The sequence below is a fragment of the Poecilia reticulata genome, chromosome 13 (assembly GCF_904066995.2).
Source record: "Poecilia reticulata chromosome 13, P_reticulata-male-v2, whole genome shotgun sequence".
Lineage (NCBI taxonomy): Eukaryota > Metazoa > Chordata > Actinopteri > Cyprinodontiformes > Poeciliidae > Poecilia > Poecilia reticulata.
In genome coordinates, this window is record NC_088842.1 from 13,563,067 (window position 1) to 13,582,778 (window position 19,712).

General features: G+C 40.3%; 1 protein-coding gene across 7 annotated transcripts in view; it reads left to right on the plus strand.

Moving 5' to 3' along the window:
* grik4 (glutamate receptor, ionotropic, kainate 4) overlaps nucleotides 1–19,712 on the plus strand; it is a 353,167-nt gene that overhangs the window by 309,361 nt on the left and 24,094 nt on the right. For all 7 annotated transcript variants that reach the window (XM_017308264.2, XM_008425649.3, XM_008425647.3 and 4 more), the window contains 2 exons: nucleotides 10,462–10,665; nucleotides 15,426–15,539. In XM_017308264.2, coding sequence (XP_017163753.1) covers nucleotides 10,462–10,665; nucleotides 15,426–15,539 — 318 coding nt within the window. The remainder of the gene's footprint in view (nucleotides 1–10,461; nucleotides 10,666–15,425; nucleotides 15,540–19,712) is intronic.

Below are 19,712 nucleotides of genomic sequence, written 5' to 3' on the forward strand. Positions count from 1 at the left end.
TGAAGGTCAACAGCCCATTAATTTGATTACCTGATTTCTGCTCCTATAGACACGTCTGTTCGCTTCTGAATTATGGAACTTAATTTACAATAGATGGACTCTAGGTGGTAGAAATGTCAAGTTTTATGTTAAATTTTCAAAAATTTAAACTAAATTTTGTTTTATTGTATTATTCACTTTAGTGCGTGGAAATAATAACCCAATTTTAGCATAGATTTGTGAGAAATGTGGAGAAAATGAAATACTTATCAGATGCGTCTGTCTAAAGACCTCAACAAACTTTGTGTTTTGGCTTTAGGCAATAAGCAAAAAAAGGATTTTTGGATTTTACTAATGACTTTTTAAGACAAAAAGGTGCTGTAATCAGGTAACATTAGAACTAATCGGTGTGGCCATTAAAGGAAACATCACATGGGGCACAAACCCATTATCCCACCGAGAGGTTTCATCATTATTAGTCTCATGGTGTTTTGGTGGCTGGACAGAACTGAAGAAATGATGGATGGTGTTTGCAACACTTCAAAAGATACAAATTATTCCCCTAAACTTGTTTGTTGTGGTTGAAATGCCTTAAAAGGCTTCAGGGTTGTTCAGATTCAGATCACCGAGAAGAAGAAATGTTGAACTTAAATGAAAAACTTTCAACAAAATATACTTGCAGCATTTGCCTCCTCATAGAGTTCTATTTTCTATTTTCTATTTTGTTTCACATACAGGAATATATTTTAATAAACATATAAAATATGGAAAGTTGTTTTCAAGTGATGATTTTATTCATTAATGGAGAAAAACTATTGATCTGGCCCCATGTGAAACAGTAATCCTCCCCCAACACTTCTTTGAAATTGAACTCTGCTGTCAAAAAATGTGGTTCATTAAATACTAATTTTTAAGGCCACAAAAAATTTGTGATTACTGCTATACATTGTGTAATCAAGAAATCACATAAACAGACCCAGTCTGACAACACAAAGTACAAAAAGGTCCCAATCTAAAGATATTTGAGAACTGATTACCGTATTTTCCGGACTATAGATGCACTCAAAGTTTTTGTTAAAAAAAACTGGAAACGTACATATATAAGTCGCACCGAGCTATAAGCTGCTGGTATCTCCGCCGCTCTCGGTTTTCCACAAGCTATTAAGGACGCAGCCCTGCGTCTCCAACGCTGAACCATGGATTTGTTCACGCCAAGTTTACGTGCAGCGGCTATCGATCTGTACTACCAAATTGATAACCTTCAACTTAAAGCGGCATCATATGAACTTCTTCCTGTTGTTTCCTTGATGAGGGGGTGTGAGTTTGAAGAAATTTCTCCGTTGTGCCTGCTGCTAGCATGTGCTTGTTCTAAATGAAAATCAGCGCTTTCTTCTTTGATTTGCAATTTTGACTTCCAATGATTCACTTCCTGCTAAAGAGCCCCCTGGTGGTTGAAGAAAAATCCACAGAAAAGCCGCACCCGGCTGTAAGCCGCATTGTTCACAGCGTGGGAGAAAAGTAGCGGCGTATAGTCCGAAAACTACGGCAGCTATCCATCAATCAGTCTGGAAAACTATGGAAGAAAAAAACTTTTGTTAGGCTTTTAGACGCCTGTGATTTTGTCATCCATTCTGCTTATGTTCGATAAGCTGAATAGCACTGACAGTAGAAAACCTTCCTAGCTTTTCAACTGGTGGACTGAAATAACTAACAGAGTGGTTTGACAACTCTCCCAGCTGGAGAGTTGTTTCTGCAGGTCTCACTCCTTTCAGTTAAGGTCAGTGTTCATGACTCAATAATAAGACAAACATTACACCAAAATGATATCTATGAGAGACTTACGGACCAAAAAAAACATAAAGGCCAGTCCGAAATTTTCCAAAACGTCTTGAGAATCTTCTGAGAAAATGTTCTATGGATAGAGAAAAGAATAATTCTACTCTCTATCAAAAATATCCTGGAGGATAATTTCCATTATTTCATAACCTTAACCTCGGTTGTGTTTATTTTATGCAACAGAAAAAGGGTGGCCAATCCAGTTGACAGGTTTGGGAATAAATAGTGTTTAGACCACATGTGTCAAACTCAAGGCCCGGGGGCCAAATCTGGCCCACCTTAGCTTTTTATGTGGCCCTTTAGACTCCTATTTACATCAGTTAGTCTGCAAAATTCACACAAAATCAATGGATCCCAACATTTTTTTCTGATTTTTACTGCAATTTTTTCCTGAAATTTGTCAAAAACATTGGGTCTGAGTGACTGCTGCCTCAGCCTTACCTGATGTAAAGTTACAATCTGTGACCGATACGTTGATAAAACATCACGTTTAACACCATACATTAGCGTAAATATAATAAAAATAACTTACAAATATTTTTTAAATTAGCATCAGAAAATCTGAGATTTTGATTGCAAAAAAAAAAAAACACAAAAACATTAACAAAATCCTGGATAGGCTGATCAGTGTGAAAAGATTTTCAATATTATTTAATTTTAAGAAACACTTATTGAATCCTGAAACAAACAGCTGTTTATTGATATTTTAACAGTTTAGTGGGTTTTATCAATACATTTTGGCCCTTTAAAAACATTCAGATTTTTGATACGGCCCAACATGAAAATGAGTTTGACACCCCTGGTTTAGACGGTAGAGTTGGTTCAACTTAATAAACGAGGTAATTTATAAACCACATTTTCAAATTACTCAGGTTAACAAGGAAACCTGTAAGAGAACAATAGTGTTTAATCGCATGGTGTTCCGACTAGAGCGATATTAAACATCCAGCGTGTCCCCAGGGAGAAGAAAACCTTTCACTGTGTCACTCTCCTCTAATGCAGGGTGACCCAATTCAGCTGGGTAGAGTTTTGCACCCACTCAACATCAATAAAAGTAACGCAGCACTATTTAAAATCTACTTCATTGATTAACTTATTTAACTCCATTCATAATCCACTGCTTTTTTTTTCTAATTACAAGATGCTCTGAGTTTTGTTTTTTTTTCTCTCCCCTTTAAAGAAATTGTTTGTTTGTTTTTTTTGTCATTCGTGCCTTTTTTTTCATCGCACCTTCCAAACAGCTGAACGGGGATTTGTCAGTCACTCAGCTCCTCCTCCTTCTCGCTGATGAAACGGATAAGGCACAAAGTGGGTTGTAAGCAGAGGCAATTGTGCTAATGTGTTTTTCTGAGTGGCTCGCTTATCAGCATCACTCCCATGGCTTGGGGAGGGCATATTGGCACACTTTGCTGGTCCTTAATGGGATTCAGATGAAATAGCTTATTTTACAAGGACGCTTGGTAAGACTGAGGATGCGTGTGTGTCTGTGTGTGTGTTTGGGTTAGGTCTGATTGCAGCTGAGACAATGTTTTCACTGTAGAAGGAGTTTATATTAAAAAAAAAAGAAGAAAAAGAATTGGATGAGCACAGAGCTTTGATTTCACTTTGGATATATTGAGTCCCCAGACCAAACTTGGGAAGCCACCACGGAGCAATTTTCAGTGCCTATCACAGCTCATTCATCATCGTCTGATTGCCATGTCACTGTTATCTTGCTTGTGGGCGGCAGACGGGCCTCAGCTGAAGGCCTCCATAAGAATTCCTTACCTGTAGCGCCGGCTCGGAGGGGAGATGTGAGATGTGTTCTCTGCACTATTTATGAAGCAGAGGCTCTGTGTGCCCTCCAGACACATCTGCCTGGCCTTTATGAGGCCAGTTTCCTTACACCCCTGGCATGGCTGTCACCTTTACTTTTCAATTTCACAAATAGCTTTGGGGGGGAGGGAACTGTCACAGAATTGATTATCACTTTATTGCAAGGCCACGAGCCATGTGTTTGTGAGCATTGATTGAGTTTGTGACAGGCATTGTTTAGATCTTTGCAAAAATGTCCTTACCAGGCCTAGTGGCGATTCTGATGCGAGTGACAGGGCTTATCTTTACCTCTGAGATGCTTTTGATTGTGTTGTTGAAATTGTGTGCAGTGGATTTGTTTCGTTCTGGCCCTGTGAACAGTGATGCTTCAGTAGGAATACTTCATTTTAACCTTTTTTGTGTTTGCAAGCAGACCATTCAATGGTATTAGGAGGTAAGATACTTGTATTTATTCAGACCGCTAAAAGTAAAGTAAGGTTCCTTTCAAACACATACATGCAGCTTGAGATTTTTCACATTTTTTACGTTCCAACCACTGACAAATGTATTGTGATTTGTGACAGACCCAGAGAAATTAGCACATAATTGGGGGAAAAAAGAAAGCAATACATGCTTTTCATTTTTTAACATTTGCTAGGACAAATGTGGCAATCACAGGTAGAAAATAAAAGGTTGGTCCGGAGACTCTTTAGATAAAACAGGTTACGGTGATAATCAGATATCCCCAAAGAGAATTTTGAAATTTTGAAAAAAAACAACAAAAAAAGAAGAATTTTTCCACTACTTCACAATTATACTTTACTTTTACATCATCTAATATCTCAGAAAAAATACCTGAAAGTTTGTGGCTGCACTGAAGATGGAAAAGTTTAAAAAAACAGAAGTAATTTTGAAATGAACTTTTTGCTGTTAAATCTAAAACCCACCAGGGTTTCACCTTGGCAGACGTGTTTTTGATTCCAGCCATTATTTAAAATTCCCACCGCCTCAAAATCTAAAATTCAATTGAATCACTTTGTTCCTAATACTTGAAACGTGCTCCTAGTCCCACCTATACCAGTCATTTTCTGTTGTTTTTTTTTTTTTTTTTGCTTTGTTTTGTTTTATCAACCACATCGCCCTCTGATATTCTCCCTCAGCTTCCCACAGACTCCCTTTGGGTCGCCGAGCGCTTTCTTATCCAGTCACAAATGCAACGGTAAAAATTGAACAGTGTACACTGCGCTGACTGATAAAAGCAGACAAGGAGGCTGATTTTCTGGCACACAGGCTCAGAGGCACTGAGGCATATGCTTATGTATTTGCACATGCAGATTCAAGCTCTGCTACTGTTCTCTTTGATTTTTTTTTTTAAGCATTCATTTATCTCGATCTTTTCTGCAAAAGCCTTATTTGAAGTTTACCATTCCTGTGCCCCAGCCAATTTCCTATTGGCCTGTCATTTTAAGGGAATATTATTAGATCAAATTTGCCTTCTGTTCAAACACAGCTACAAATTAATATCCCAGCTGACATCTTGTTGCACTCTGGAGAGCTTGTTTTCTGGGGGGTAAAAACAACGATGAAGGGCTGCGTGGAGGCGTCCTCAACACCTGGAGGTTTTAAGATGAGGAACTCTATTGTTGTGGGTGTGAAGTATAATATGAAGAACATCCTCCGGTGCACTTTTACGACTCATGTGTTTGCTGTTCCTCGTCTGCTAAAGTTATCTGTATGGAACCAGACTCCTTTTGGCCTGGGAATACGTAGGTAGGAAAGCCTAAGAAACTGTTTTAAAAGTTTGCGTTGCTTTGTAGATTCAACCCAATGTTTTTTTTTTTGTTGTTTTTTTTTTTTTTACTTCTTTACATTTGTCTGGTGTGTTAAAGAAAGTAGAAGGAATTTCCTTATGGTCTCCTCTTCTTCAGAAAGCACAATTTTCAGTCCCCTGTGTAAACGTTTCACATAAAAATATATATATTGTGTTATATTCTAAACTTAAGCGACCCTTTGAATAAGAAATAGTTTCACGACAACTTTATTTCAGTGTTTAAAGAAAGTTTTAAGATTACCTTTTAAAACCTTTAGTTTAGTTTGGTCCATACAAACTAAAATGCCCTTTTTCACAAAAGCTCTTAAAGAGAGAGGAGCAAAAAAAATCACTATGGGCATCAATGGAAATGAAAACACAAAGGTTTCTGTTGCTATCAAGTGTTTCCTTTACTGAATAATGTTTCCAGAGATTATTTTTATTCGGCATGTCTGACCAGGAATAGAAAGATAAGAGACACAAATGGTAATATTTCCTCTCATTTTCACCTAAACACACACAAGCACAGAAACTGCTTCATTGTTCAGGAGCTACAAAGTTAAGATGTCCGTTTTTCATGTTCAAACTGATGTTACTCAAAGCTTGTGCAGTGTTTGAAATCCAGCATGAAGGATAAAACTAATGAAATTCAGAATTGTTTTCTAATAAATTAATGTAGCATGAAAATAGGATTTACTTGTTTTATTTCCAAAATGTGGACACATTTCTGGAAATATTTTTTGTGCAGTCCCCAACTTCACCAGCAAATATTCATATATATATATATATATAACATAAAAATGTGTGTCTTATTTAGTGTACACAGACTTTGGGCTGTAATCTTGATTGAAGCTCTACCAGGAAATGCTCTGCCATCAACTCTGCAAAAGATCATGTGTAGGTGCAACACATAAAACTGAAAGCAAAATGCTTTTACTGCACCTTACCAGTTGTATTTTTTTTATTTCCCCTGTTTGTGTAATTTGTTTCTCAATTTTTGCTGGTTATTGGCAAACATACATTTAGGAAACAGCAACACCAACAGTTATGTCAAGCAAGTTTCAGCAAAATCCAAACTTCAGAAAATGTTGCCTTGGTAAACAGTTCAGCGTTTTTCTGACAAAGTCAGCCGTTCATTTAGATTATGAAATCCAATCAAATACTGCAAGTTTTTGATTGGATTTCAATCAGACCTTGTTGAAAATTCTGAATTTGCAATATATTCAGAATTTATTACTATATCAAATTCAGCATTGAAGATAATTAATACACCGTATTTTTCGGACTCTAAGCCGCTACTTTTTCCCCACGCTTTGAACCAAGCGGCTTACAGCCCAGTGCGGCTTTTCGGTGGATTTTTCTTCCACCACCAGGGGGCTCTTTAGCAGTGAATCATTAGAAGTCAAAATTGGAAATCAAAGAAGAAAGCACAAATTTTCATTTAGAACAGGTGTGTCAAACTCATTTTCATGTTGGGCCATATCAAATATCTGAATGTTTTTAAAGGGCCAAAATGTATTGATAAAACCCACTAAACTGTTAAAATATCAATAAACAGCTGTTTGTTTCAGGATTCAATAAGTGTTTCTTAAAATTAAATAATATTGAAAATCTTTTCACACTGATCAGCCTATCCAGGATTTTGTTAATGTTTTTTTTTTTTTTTGCAATTAAAATCTCAGATTTTCTGATGCTAATTTAAAAAATATTTGTAAGGAATTTTTATTATATTTACGCTAATGTATGGTGTTAAACGTGATTTTTTTATCAATCGCCGTATCGGTCACGGACTGTAACTTTACATCAGGTAAGGCTGAGGCAGCAGTCACTCAGACCCAAAATTGCAGTAAAAATCAGAAACAAAAGCTGGGATCCGTTGATTTTGTGTGAATTTTGCAGACTAACTGATGTAAATTGGAGTCTAAAGGGCCACATAAAAAGCTAAGGCGGGCCAGATTTGGCCCCCGGGCCTTGAGTTTGACACATGTGATTTAGAACAAGCACATGCTAGCAGCAGGCACGAAGAAGAAATGTGTTCAAACTCATAGACATAATATAAGAATAGATGCCTCATGGACCGCTTTTGCCTATTGTCTCTGACGAGATTTAGGGCGGCCATCTTGGAGCGGTCCACCGCTCCACTCAGCTTATGTGTTTAGCAGGCACAATGATGCATCAGCGCATTTAATCGATCATAACACGCTTTTTTGTTACTGGAAACCATATTCAAACATCTATCAAAGGTACATTTATAAACAATTGTATTTTTTAAGTATGTTTTTAATACATAGTTCAGCATATTTAAATATGCTTTATTGCTATAACAGTAGAGTAGGAATGGAATATTCTGATATTGATATATGATGAGCATATTACAAAGCACACAGCCGTTCATAATTTATTTAATAAATTATTTAGTAATATTAATACATATTTATATAACTATACAAACACAAATAAATAATGATTAATACTAAATAATACTGGATACATGTTTATATGTGTATACACATACATATATATAGATATGTGTTTTTCAGCCGACGAGTTCAAGCTTCAGAGATTCAGCAGCTGAGATTGAGTCCAAAATCCGATGTGACATTCATCCGTGCTGCAGTGAATCCGTCTCTTTTGAAAGATATTTCCCAATTCTTCCTCACATCGTGTCTTTAGGAAACCTTCTAAACAAAAACGGAAGATTTGGGATGTATCTTACTTTTCACCGAGTGAAAAAATTACATATAAATAATAGTCTTTACCACCTGTGTAAACTTTGCTGGTGAATGTTATAACACGTATATGTTTTGTAATATATGTTACATTGTTTCATTTCTAATAAAGGCTCTTGTGTCAGATGATCTAAATCAATGTTAGAAATAATTAATTTTTTTAGATTTACGGAATCTCAGTTAGCCTTCATAGCTGTACTGAACCCCGTATTACAGCAAGTATTATAGCTAATATTAGCTGGTATCTCGCCGGTGGACATAAATACAGTAAAGTAATATTCTAATCACAACATATACACAATAATATATCCATCTTACTTGTGAAATGTTATCTGTCAAGCCCTCACATCAATGGTCCATCGATCAGAACAACAATATCCCTCAGTGCTGAGGCATCTTCTGTTGTTTTGGTTAAGCAAAACAACAAACCGCTCCAAGATGGCCGCCGTATTTCCTGCTCCAGAGCAGCCAATGTGGGGTCTACTCTTATATTATGTCTATGTTCAAACTCATACCTCCTCATCAATGAAAACCACATGAAGAAGTTCATATGATGCAGCGGAGGCTTATGGTGCGCTCTATAGTCCGGAAAATACGGTAGTTAAATTAATCGCTGGATTTATTTTTTTAATTATCCCTCTGCAATTTTTGTTACACATATTTACTACGGCGCCAAAAAATGTAGCTGGTTTTATACAGCGTGTCTCCTGAGTAAGCTTTTTGAGCCTGCCGTGACGAGCTGGATCGACATGCACATCTGCTTTGTGTGGTGTGACACAGACAGCCCATTAGCATTTGCTTTATCCTTGTGGTTATCACATCCCTGCAGTTTCTTTCGTCCACCGATGCAGGGAAAACGAGGCGTTCAGTCCATGATGTCAAAGTGCTGCTCTGCTGCCTTTAAAAGCGGAACCAAGCAGTTAACTTTGACGAGAACAAGACCGCTCACAAGTAAAAGTCGTGCCACCTGAGGGGCATCAAGTTTTCCCAAAATAAATCAAACTATTTTTATAGATTGAACCTTGAGGCAAATCGATCATGTGCCCTACATATAACTGCGGTAGAGCTAGCTGACTCTTCGAACAACCAAGATATTCTCGTGCGCGACAGCTCAAGACATTATGGTACACCCATTTATGTGTTGCTTTCACAATAAAAGCGCACATCTGCTGCAGTTGCAAAAAGAAATAATGTATCAGAAATAATTGGGGACATTATGAAATGCTGAAAAACTCTCTGCTTCCAGTGATTTCTCTCACTTCTGGGTGACAGAGGGATACCTCTGGAACACCACCAGCAAACGTCAACCAGATCTGATGGATAATTTCAAAATAAAAGCCTATTAATATCTTGTGTGGGCCGGCTGTTCGAAGAGCCGGCTAGCTGTACCGCAGTCATATACCAGCATTTACAGCTTTCGCAATGGCAAAACAATTTCACTTTTATTCTGGCCCTGAAAACTTCAGCACCACATCATTAGTGGTTATGCTGTTCCCTCCTGAATGCAGTCACAGTCCACTTTATACGGCTCACACACATGGCTTTATGGCTGCAATCTGTTTTTCAAAAAAAAAAAACTTTCTAAATGTTGAATTTCAAAGTCATTGTTTTAATACATATGAAGTTTGCTCGTTAATTTTAAGATTTTGTTTTTTTAGTATTGACAGATGAGCTGAACTGATGAGTCGATTGAGATGATGCCTCAACAGCAAATATCTGGTCTTTTCTTTTATCGTGACACAGTAAATCCAAACCACAGCAGCTCGACAACTGCATTATTTGATAACGCACTAAAGTGGCCTTTGAAATACGTAGTGGGATTGGTCTTTAAATCTTTTTCCAACATCAACTAAACCACAAAACAAGACATAAATAAACTGGCAGTCGATCACAGACTTGGATCTCCAAACGGCAGGTTGTAAATATGTGTGTGTGTGTGTGTGTGTGTGATCAGATGGAGGAAATGCTTTTGTTTCTTATCCAGCTTTTTGCTGGTTACAGCGGATTAAGGCTCTCGCGTCAATGTTCCTGTTTTGGTACCTGGCTCTGCTTCAGATCCCAAAAATCTCTGTTTTCATTGCAGGCGGTAAACCCCATGTGACCCATGACCTCCAGAGAGAACATGGGAAGTTAAAATCTTCTGAGGAGTTCTGGATCTGAAACGCAATCAGAGAAAATACTAAAGATACACACAGCGGTGGCATGATGTTTTTTATTTTTCTAAAGCACAAATTTGAAAAGCTGTTAAAGTGGAGGATGTTTTCCATCATCTCCAACATCAACAATAACGCTATGCAAACTGTGCTTTTGCAGGAGAATCCGTACGTAATGCTACGGCCAAACCACCAAGAACTGGAGGGGAATGACCGCTACGAAGGCTTCTGCGTGGACATGCTGAAGGAGCTGGCGGACATCCTCAAGTTTAAGTACCGCATCCGGCTGGTCGGGGACGGCGTCTATGGCGTTCCTGGAGCCAACGGAACGTGGACCGGGATGGTCGGAGAGCTCATCTCCAGGGTGTGTAATGTACCTGGTAGCTTCACTCGTTCTAGATAACGCTTCTGCTGCTATCTGCACAGTTTTATTGTCACTCATTGTATATGCTCTGTTATCTTTCAATGCCCACACTGGCACATTTTTTAACCTACTCAGTTAAATATTCCTTAGGAAATTTCTAGTACTAGTAAAATTTTGTCCCTGTTGTACAGTATGTGGTTCTTTATTCTGTTTTTATATACTGCATATTCACATCTTTGTAGAAATTGACTTTCTTTTGCTGCTGCTGCACACATATTTCCCCATTGTGGGACAAAAACAGGATATTTGTACTTCTGTAAGTTTAAAAAAAATACTAAAGTTGCCTTTGCTTATTTATTTATTTATTTTTTAAGATTTGTTTCTGATTTCTTAACTAAGTTTCCCCCCCCCTCACTAAATTAATATGCAACTACCACAATAAATTCAGTTTCATTTATTTTATTATGAAGTTTCAAGTGTTAATTTGAATGATTTATTTAATTTTGTTTGCGCTTCTTTTTGAGAGGTGCCAAAAAACATGGCCGCCACGGTTAAAATGCAAACACATAGAGACTTTCATGTGGCCTGCATCTGAGACGCATAATAAATTATCAAGTGTATTCGGTGATAAATGCACATCAACAACTTGAATAATTCCCACTGATACTGACGCGCACACAGACGGACAAATTCAATTGGACTGCTCTGCTTTCATTTGGTTCACAGTGACTAAATTTCCTTTACTTCACAAAGTATGATGGGGTTTTTTTCACTAAGCAGTTGGCCTTTTCAGCTTAAGCATTGCATTTTTCAAAAACAGTCGCGGCTCGTCGGTGGCTTGTTTTGTGTCGGCTCCTTTCCGTAAGCCGTCTGAACTGACCTCGACAAACGCCGCCTCTCATCCCTCCTTCCTCCCTCAGTGAATCGGTCTGCGCCGTTGCTGTAAAACCTCGCAGTGAGGTCCTGTGCGTCTTCACGGCTACGTTGTTTCTGCCAACAGCCAGATAAGGTTACATAAAGGGAGGGGACGAGATGGGGAGGAGGAGTTGTGAGTAAAAAAAATATATATGTGAAAAGGAAGGCAGGGGTGAGGCGGAGGAGGAAGAAATGATGTAGTGAATGACTGAGTCTACTGAAAGAGGTGATCTGTCTTAATTCCATGGGCTAATGGAGGGCAAAGCCATTAAGAACGTAAAGCAAGATGTGCCTGCCTGTGTTACAGTCAGAACCCGAACCCACTGAAAGCTGCTCCAGGGAAGCCGACCTTCGCCGGTTTGCTTAAGTTGACGCGTGTCTTTCGAAGGCAGCCTGAGAGCCAACGCAAAAATAAAAAGGGCATGCTTGAGAGGAATTTGTCATGGGACAGAGGGTCATCTGGGAGGAATGGGGAGGGGCGGAACGCAGGGAGAAGAAAGGCTTCATCTGGTATGGTTGGAGGCTATGTGAGAGGAAGACGTATAAAGCAAAAAGATGTGGGATCAGCTTCGCCTGCGAGTTTAAAAGATAAGTTGAGAAGATACAGTATGAAATACACGCTCAGCAGCAAGGACGGGAAGCCTGAGGATATTCTGGACAACAGATTCCCGTGTCCCTGGCTGTAACGTTCTGACTGAATAATATTTCACCCAGCGAGGATGACTACTTTGACTGGTGTTAGATAGCCTCTGTGCTAGCCCAGAAGAAGGCCTGTGGAGTCCCAGTGCAGCGTATTCTGCTTTGTTGGGAAAAACCTGCAGTTAAAAAACAAAGGAGGGAATCCACAGGGCTGCTCAAGTCACTGTGTATTTGCTATTAAAGTTATATCACAAAGCAGATTATTCTAAATAGATGTAGAAACACACATCAAGATCCAAGCAATCCCGTTTTTTATTCAGGTCACAGTTGTCCCCTCTTGGCCCACAATTGCAGAAGTGATTAAACAGAGTGGAAGGAATATTTTCCCACAAAGAGTTTCCACCTGCACTCTTCAAAACTGTAATAACGTCGTCTGAATTTATCAGAGAGTAATTACATCGTGCAACTGTTTATTTTACAAAATAGACAAAAAGGGTCTTCTCGATTCTGTCCAAACTGTGAGCTCGATTGTAATTTCATCCATTAATATAAATTTGTTAAAAACAACAATATTGTTCAGATAATTTATTTGACTGGTGAAAAATGTATATTGAAGAAATCACTAGATAATCAAATCCATCTTTTCAGACTTCCGTGTCAAGTTTTTGTAAAGCTATCAGAGCAAAGCCTGCCACTTTTTTCAGGGTTTTTTTCTCCTACTGCATTAAAATGACCTCCATCTTTCAGTAGATGGTATTTTCTTTTCACAACCTGCATGACAACTCTGGTCTTTGAGAGCCTTATGTTCTGGCAAAACTTAAATATGTTAGGAAGGGATTTCCATTATATACATAAGTAACAAGTTATTTAAAAGTTGGTTATTTAAAACTTTGATGCATGAGAGTAGAACACAATGTTACACCTTCCCATTTAGTTTAAGAATTGGAAAGAACTACAAAGCTCTTTGCAAAGCTTTTGGTTGGTATGTAACCCGAGTTAGCGCCTCTTCTAATTCTGATATCACAGAAAAATACAAACCTGCTCCAAGCTTTACAGAGCAAATAGCAAAATGTTGGTGCGGACGCGGCTTCATCACATTCATATGAGATCAGATGTATGAGTTTTACTTCTTTTAAACTAACTGCATGTTTATGCGGGGAAAAAAAAAAAGTTGGCTGGAAGTTGGTATGCAGGAGGTCAGGGATGTCAAAGAACATGAATTCATGTAAGTGAAATCCACTGGATATTTTTGCAATTGATTTTAAAAGTACAAACCTTACGATTTCTGAGTGTTTTTAACAGATTCTTCACATGCAGGGTTTAGTAAACAGAGCTAAAGTGACTATTTGAAAAAGGTCCATCTGTTCCTCCTCCTCCTCCTCCTCCCCAGAAACGAGGAGGAGGAGGTGGTGAGCAAGAGCGCAGCCAGAACCTACGAGGAAAATTATATGGACGTAAAACTTTTCTTTTTAAGCTGCTGTAAATACAAGCCAGCTCTGTATATTGGTAATATTTGTATATTATGGGTTTATTTCTCATTATTTTTGTCGATGCGTTTCATCTCACAACAAATCTATTAAAGGGACTTTCATTGATTTACTGATGCCGTTCTGACGTCATTCCTCTTAATGTTTTGAGCAGCACTTCATTGGATCAAACACTTCAGATCTATTTTAGGAGACATGATCACTTTACTTCATGTCCTACATTTGTGGCTGGAGAGATGATTGTAACCTGATGCTAAAACAGCAGAAATCACCAGAAATCTTCTGGACTTAAAGCTGCAGTAGGCAACTTTTCTTTTTAAAAAGTAACAAAACGTCAAAGACAGAGGAGCTCAATGTTTTTCATATGCAAAAAAACCCCCAGATTTTTGTGAAAGTTGCCTACTGCAGCTTTAATGAATTTATTTGTTTGCATGTAGTGTGCAAAACAGCTGGAAAGAAAGGAGCTCTACTTGTTTGCACACGTTTAGTTCTTACACAAAGTTTAATTTGTCCAAGGTCAGATTCAAATCCTTTTGTCTTCTTAACTGGATTCTAATATGAATGACTGTAGCTAGACACAGAGACCACGGCGCTTAACAGCAGGCATTAGATTGTGTGATAGCAGAAGGTGCATTAGGAGACAGCCACAGGAATCTTATTGCATTTCATTAATATTTCATCGGATGTTAAAGCTGCCGTTCGCTTTTCAAAGACGTTTCTTTGTTAAAAATTGGCCTGGAAAGCCGCTCCCCTACACGTGTCTCTTCTTTCGGTGCTGAAAGCAGAGAGGGGAAAATAGGACAGCTGATGACAGAGGGTCAAAGCCTCTGGCTGGGGATCGGGCTTCGGGAGACGCTACGGGCCTCAGTGCTCGGTGTGGGCGGCTCCGAGTCCAGGAGGCGGAAAAACAGGAATAATGGAGCGTTTCTAGCAAAGGTGCGACTTCGCTCCTCGACGTGGCATTTTAAACTTGTTCCGAGGGCTTCTTTGATTATCACAATTCACTCTTACGTCAAATCTAAATCCAATCCCGTGTATGTCAGATTCTGTTAAAAAGAAAAAGTGTTCCTGCTGTAGTGCTCCCCTCCGCTTGCTCTCGTCCTGCTATTCTCCTCCATCTCCCCAATCCTCTTAGTCCTCCTGCTGCAGACAAAGAGCAATGCTTTACTGCTTTCGCTCTTTGCTCCACAGGGAGATGAAAAATCCCTTGCAGTTGCACTTTGCTGGCCTGTATTATTAGTAGAAAGCTTTCCAGTATTCAGCTGCATTGAGCATTTCTACGTATGTGTGCGCGTGTAGATGTGTGTGTGTGTGTGTGTGTAGATGTGTGTGTGTTTGTTTCGTACAGTGTGTTTTGCCAGCCGTTGCTTTGTCAAGTGATTTGTCTTGACAGTGCTCCTTTGGCCAGCCACAATGGTTACCCTGAGCTCTCTGGTGCCCTCCACGCTCACAACGACTGACACACACACACACGCGCACACACGCGCACGCACACGAGGCCAATGTTGGATTATCCTCAACACAGATAGTGCTGGTGGACAAAGGGTCTAAAGGATACAAAAGGGTATTATAGGGGTTTTGGCTACCATTAGTCTTCTTCTTTAGTCATCCTCGTCGTCTTTTCAAACAGTTTAGTCACATAGAGGATGTTATTCCTCGGAACTGGATCACACGTGTGTCTGTGTTTGTTTTTATGACGCAATCTGACTCTCCTTTCAGAAAGCTGACCTGGCCGTGGCCGGACTTACCATCACAGCGGAGCGCGAGAAGGTGATCGACTTCTCCAAGCCTTTCATGACCCTGGGAATCAGCATCATGTACCGTGTCCACCTGGTGAGTTATCCCGCCACACACACACGCACACACATCTCCACACACACACGCACGCACACGCACGCGCACACACACGCACACGCACACACACACACACACACACACATAGCAGGCTGTCAGCCATAGCTGTAAAAGACCCACTCAATTCTCTTTTTCTCAAGTGTCTCTTTTTGCCAGTCTAAATCCTGAAGTAATTTCTGCTGCTTGGAGACCTCCTGGCATTTCTCACCTCTCAGGTGACGCTTTTTTTCCTCTTCTTATTTTACTCCATCCGCTGGATCTATTCCTTTCTCGCTCGTTCCTCGCGATATCAACTTCTCGACAATAACCAGCTCCCGTCCCTCCTTGTGTGTTCTCATGTTTCCTTCCTTCTGCCTCTTTTGTCCGCCCGCTCTGCCAGCACCAGATGGTGTGTTTTGTAGTGTGAACTTCTTAATGAATGTAGCAGTTTCACTGTTGCTTTCTGCTTGCTCTCTGATTATGGTTCAGCCGTCTTATTCGCACGGGCGCTGGCCTGCGCACGCACAAAGAGGAACGAAGCGGCGGCGGCAGAGCAGGTGGAATGGAGCCAGCGTTTGCAGAAACCGTGGCCCATTAATCACCGGCCCTCCACCAAAACACAAGGTGACACCAGAGGGCCCAGAGGCCCCGGCCAGAATCTGCTCCGAGATGTTCAGCCACGTGCGCGAGCTAACGGCGCGGTGCCGTCCCAAAGGGGCATTTAGTCGCGTTTCTTCGATTCCGCATCTCCACCTCCTGCGTGTCCTCATTCATCCCTCTCCTTCCTGCAGCCTGTTCACTTCTCGAGTACCTGAAAGAGTCGGCCGCAAACAAGCGGCAGTGGGGGGAGAATCGATCAGTGCTTTGCAGCAGGTTGCAGCCTTAAATGGGCGGCGGGGCAGTGTGTTCGTCCTTAGAGGCGGAAAGCCGGCAGGTGGGCGACATCGAGAGAAGACGAGGTGGAGTCGCTGTCGCCGCAGGGCCCCCGGCGCACGGAGTCAAAGAGTTGAAATTAGCGCAGACTTGACCCATTTTCTGAGTAAAAATGTCTGCGAAAGAGAAGTGGAGAGATAACAGCGTTTGAAAAGGTAGAGAGAACAGATTGGGATGAGAGGCGATGAAGACCCGCATCCCTCTACCTTTGCCTCTCTCCGTTTGCGTCGTTCATTTCCCTGCTCTCCCTTCACGTTCTGGTTGCCCCCCGGGCATTTCTGGATCTGATTCACAGCAGTCTCTCGCCATGCTCTGAAATCCGATATTTGAATTTCTGCGACTGCACTTATTTAGTTCTAATCCACTGGCTATTGATCCGCGGCTCAGTGCTTTCTGCAGAGGCGGTCTTGCCGCTTATTTCAAACTTTAAATGAAAATTTCAGTGTGATCAATAGGAAGGGTGAATGTGATGAATTGAAAGTGCTGGCTACCTATTAATTACCATTTAATCTCAATTTCTCCTCTTTGTCAGTGTGTTTGTCTTTCTGTCTCCTGTTTCTGTCACCTGCACACGCCGTTTCTCCACTTTATTTCTGTTATTGAACACCCGTGTTTTTTCCAGTATAGATTTTTTTTGATGGTGAAGAAACGGCATTTATGCTATGCCAACAACAGATCCTAGAAAGAAGCGCAAAATTAAATACGACCTGCTCGTTAGAAATCTGGACTAATAACACCAACCATTGCTTTATATGCTCAAAAAAATGTCTCAGTTAAACTTTAGCCAGGTTTTCCACGCACTACAGAGCAAAGTTTAGGAATGTGTAGTTTTGTCCATTCTTCCGCAAGAGACATTTTGAGGTCAGACACTATTAGATGAAAAGGTTTGCCTCACATTTCCTCTAATTCGTCTTAAAAGTGTTCCTTCATGCACCTTGTTTTTTGCACTGGTGGAAAGTCATGTCTGAACAAGATGAGACCATCCACAAACGATATCCACAGAGTTGAAATTCCCCAAAATAATCTCGGCAATCTGAAGGATGAAGAGTTTCTTACTGGAACTAAGGACTCCAGAGCCTGATCTACGTTCTCTATCAAATGTTACTCTTAAAACAAGACAGTCAGGCAGTTCTCCAGGGAACTGTCTAACCCAAACTCATCCATTAAACTGCCAGACAGAGAGGAATGATTCATCACTCCAGAAAACATGCCTCCACCACTGCAGCCCAGCAGCAGCAGCATGCTTTCCACCACCACTGCATGCACTGCATTGAGTTTTGTGATGTAGGTCTTGAATGTAGCTGCACAGCCACTTAAACCCACTATCTTGAACTTCTCTATGCACTGTCATCATCTCTGTTGAATGGATCATGAAGTGAGAAGATTATAAAAAGTTGCCTCTGAGCACAAAGAGCCTCAAAATCCACTGGCCCCACTCTGTGTTTCTCCTTCACCCGACCACCTGTCTGTCATTTCCAATCCTTTCTATTATTAAGACTGGAGTTATTGAACGTGGGGCATCCTACCACAGGTCAATGCTGAACTTCACTGAGCTCCTGAGAGTGAACCCAGTGTCACGTTAAGGTGATGCATTTCACCCACCTGGAGAGGATAAATTGGTCAGAAAACCTGAAAATGAATCATTTGGAGGGATGAACCGATAATCCTTGCGATATAGTTTGTTTCGGTTGGTGGTTAAGTTATTGGACTCTCAGTTAAGAAGCTGATATGTGATCATTTTAGCTCACAGATGTGACGTGACACAAACAACTATCACATCTCGGCGTACCAAATGTTTTAAGGGATGTAAAGAGGAAAATAATTATAAAGCAGATGTATTGAAACGATGTCGATCAAGTACATTTTACTGCAGATGATGACAGGCTGAGATGGTAAAAGGTTAGAAAAGAGTAAATATTACATGCATGTTAGGATAACATTAGCACCAAACATATTATATTGGACAACATTTAGTGATTACTGTGCTGTTAAAATATGCTGTTTGATTCGGCTCAGCTTAAACCTGAATGTGAATTTAGCAATGCCACGTTACAAAATCTGCTAGGGTCTTTATTCACCAGAGAGGATACTCTTGCCTTGTTTACTCTGGAGGGTTGTGACTCTGCACTTTATATGTAAAAAAAAACATTGAATATATTTCTGAAATTCTGCTTGTTGTCTGCAGCAGGAAAAGCACCACGTCTTTCTGTTTTCTAGCTGTCCTCCCCAGCAGCTTTACAGCAGCCTGAGCGATGTCAGCGAGTGCCACATGCTATGGAGGCGCCTGATGTGGTGCATCACATGACACGGAGCCTGTATGAGTGACTGCAGGGCTGAAATTCGCATTGGATTTATAGGCTTAGACATCACCTTTTAGAACTGTCATGAAAAAATAAAGCTTTAATAAAATCTATTATGTTAGCATCTATAAAACAAATAACGGACTATAAGCCGCTACTTTTCCCCCACCCTTTGAACCATGCAGCTTACAGCCCGGTGTGGCTTTTCTGTGAATTTTTCTCCAACCACCAGGGGGCTCTTTAGCAGGAAGTGAATCATTGGAAGTCAAAGAAGAAAGCGTTCATTTTCATTTAGAACAAGCACATGCTAGCAGCAGGCACGACGGAGAAATTTCTTCAAACTCATACCTGTTTCATAATTCTGTTTTTATTTTTTTCTTATAAAGGTTTTGTGGCCAGACAGGAAAGTGGGTAATGAGAGAAAGATGTGCAGCAAAGGTTATCAGGCTGGGACTCAAACCTGTCACCTTTTAGGAAACTGAATACAAATTTCTATAAGCAGGGGTGCTGTGGTGGCGCAGGGGTTGGTCCTCGACGCGGCCATCGCAGGTTCAATCCCCGGTCTGGTGACCTTTTCCACATGTCATCCATCTCTCTCTCTCATTACCCTACTTTCCTGTCATATCATTTTCAAATAAAGGCCACTATAGAGCCAAAAAAAAAATATTTCTACAAGCAAAAATGTTTGAAAAACTAATATTCTTTTACACGCCAATCTGTGTTGATCTACGACACACATTCTCTGCAAAACACATGAAATTTTAGCTTCTTTTTTTTTTTTGCAAAGCCTGTAGGCACACAAGGTCACATAGATTTGCGCTTTTGTACAAACCAGCCTGACAGCAAGCCGACCGACCTGGTGAGCTCGGGAGGCAGCAGGACGCTGCTGTGAAAGTGACCTCGTTTGACCTCTGCCAAATCAGGTCCTCTCCACGGATTG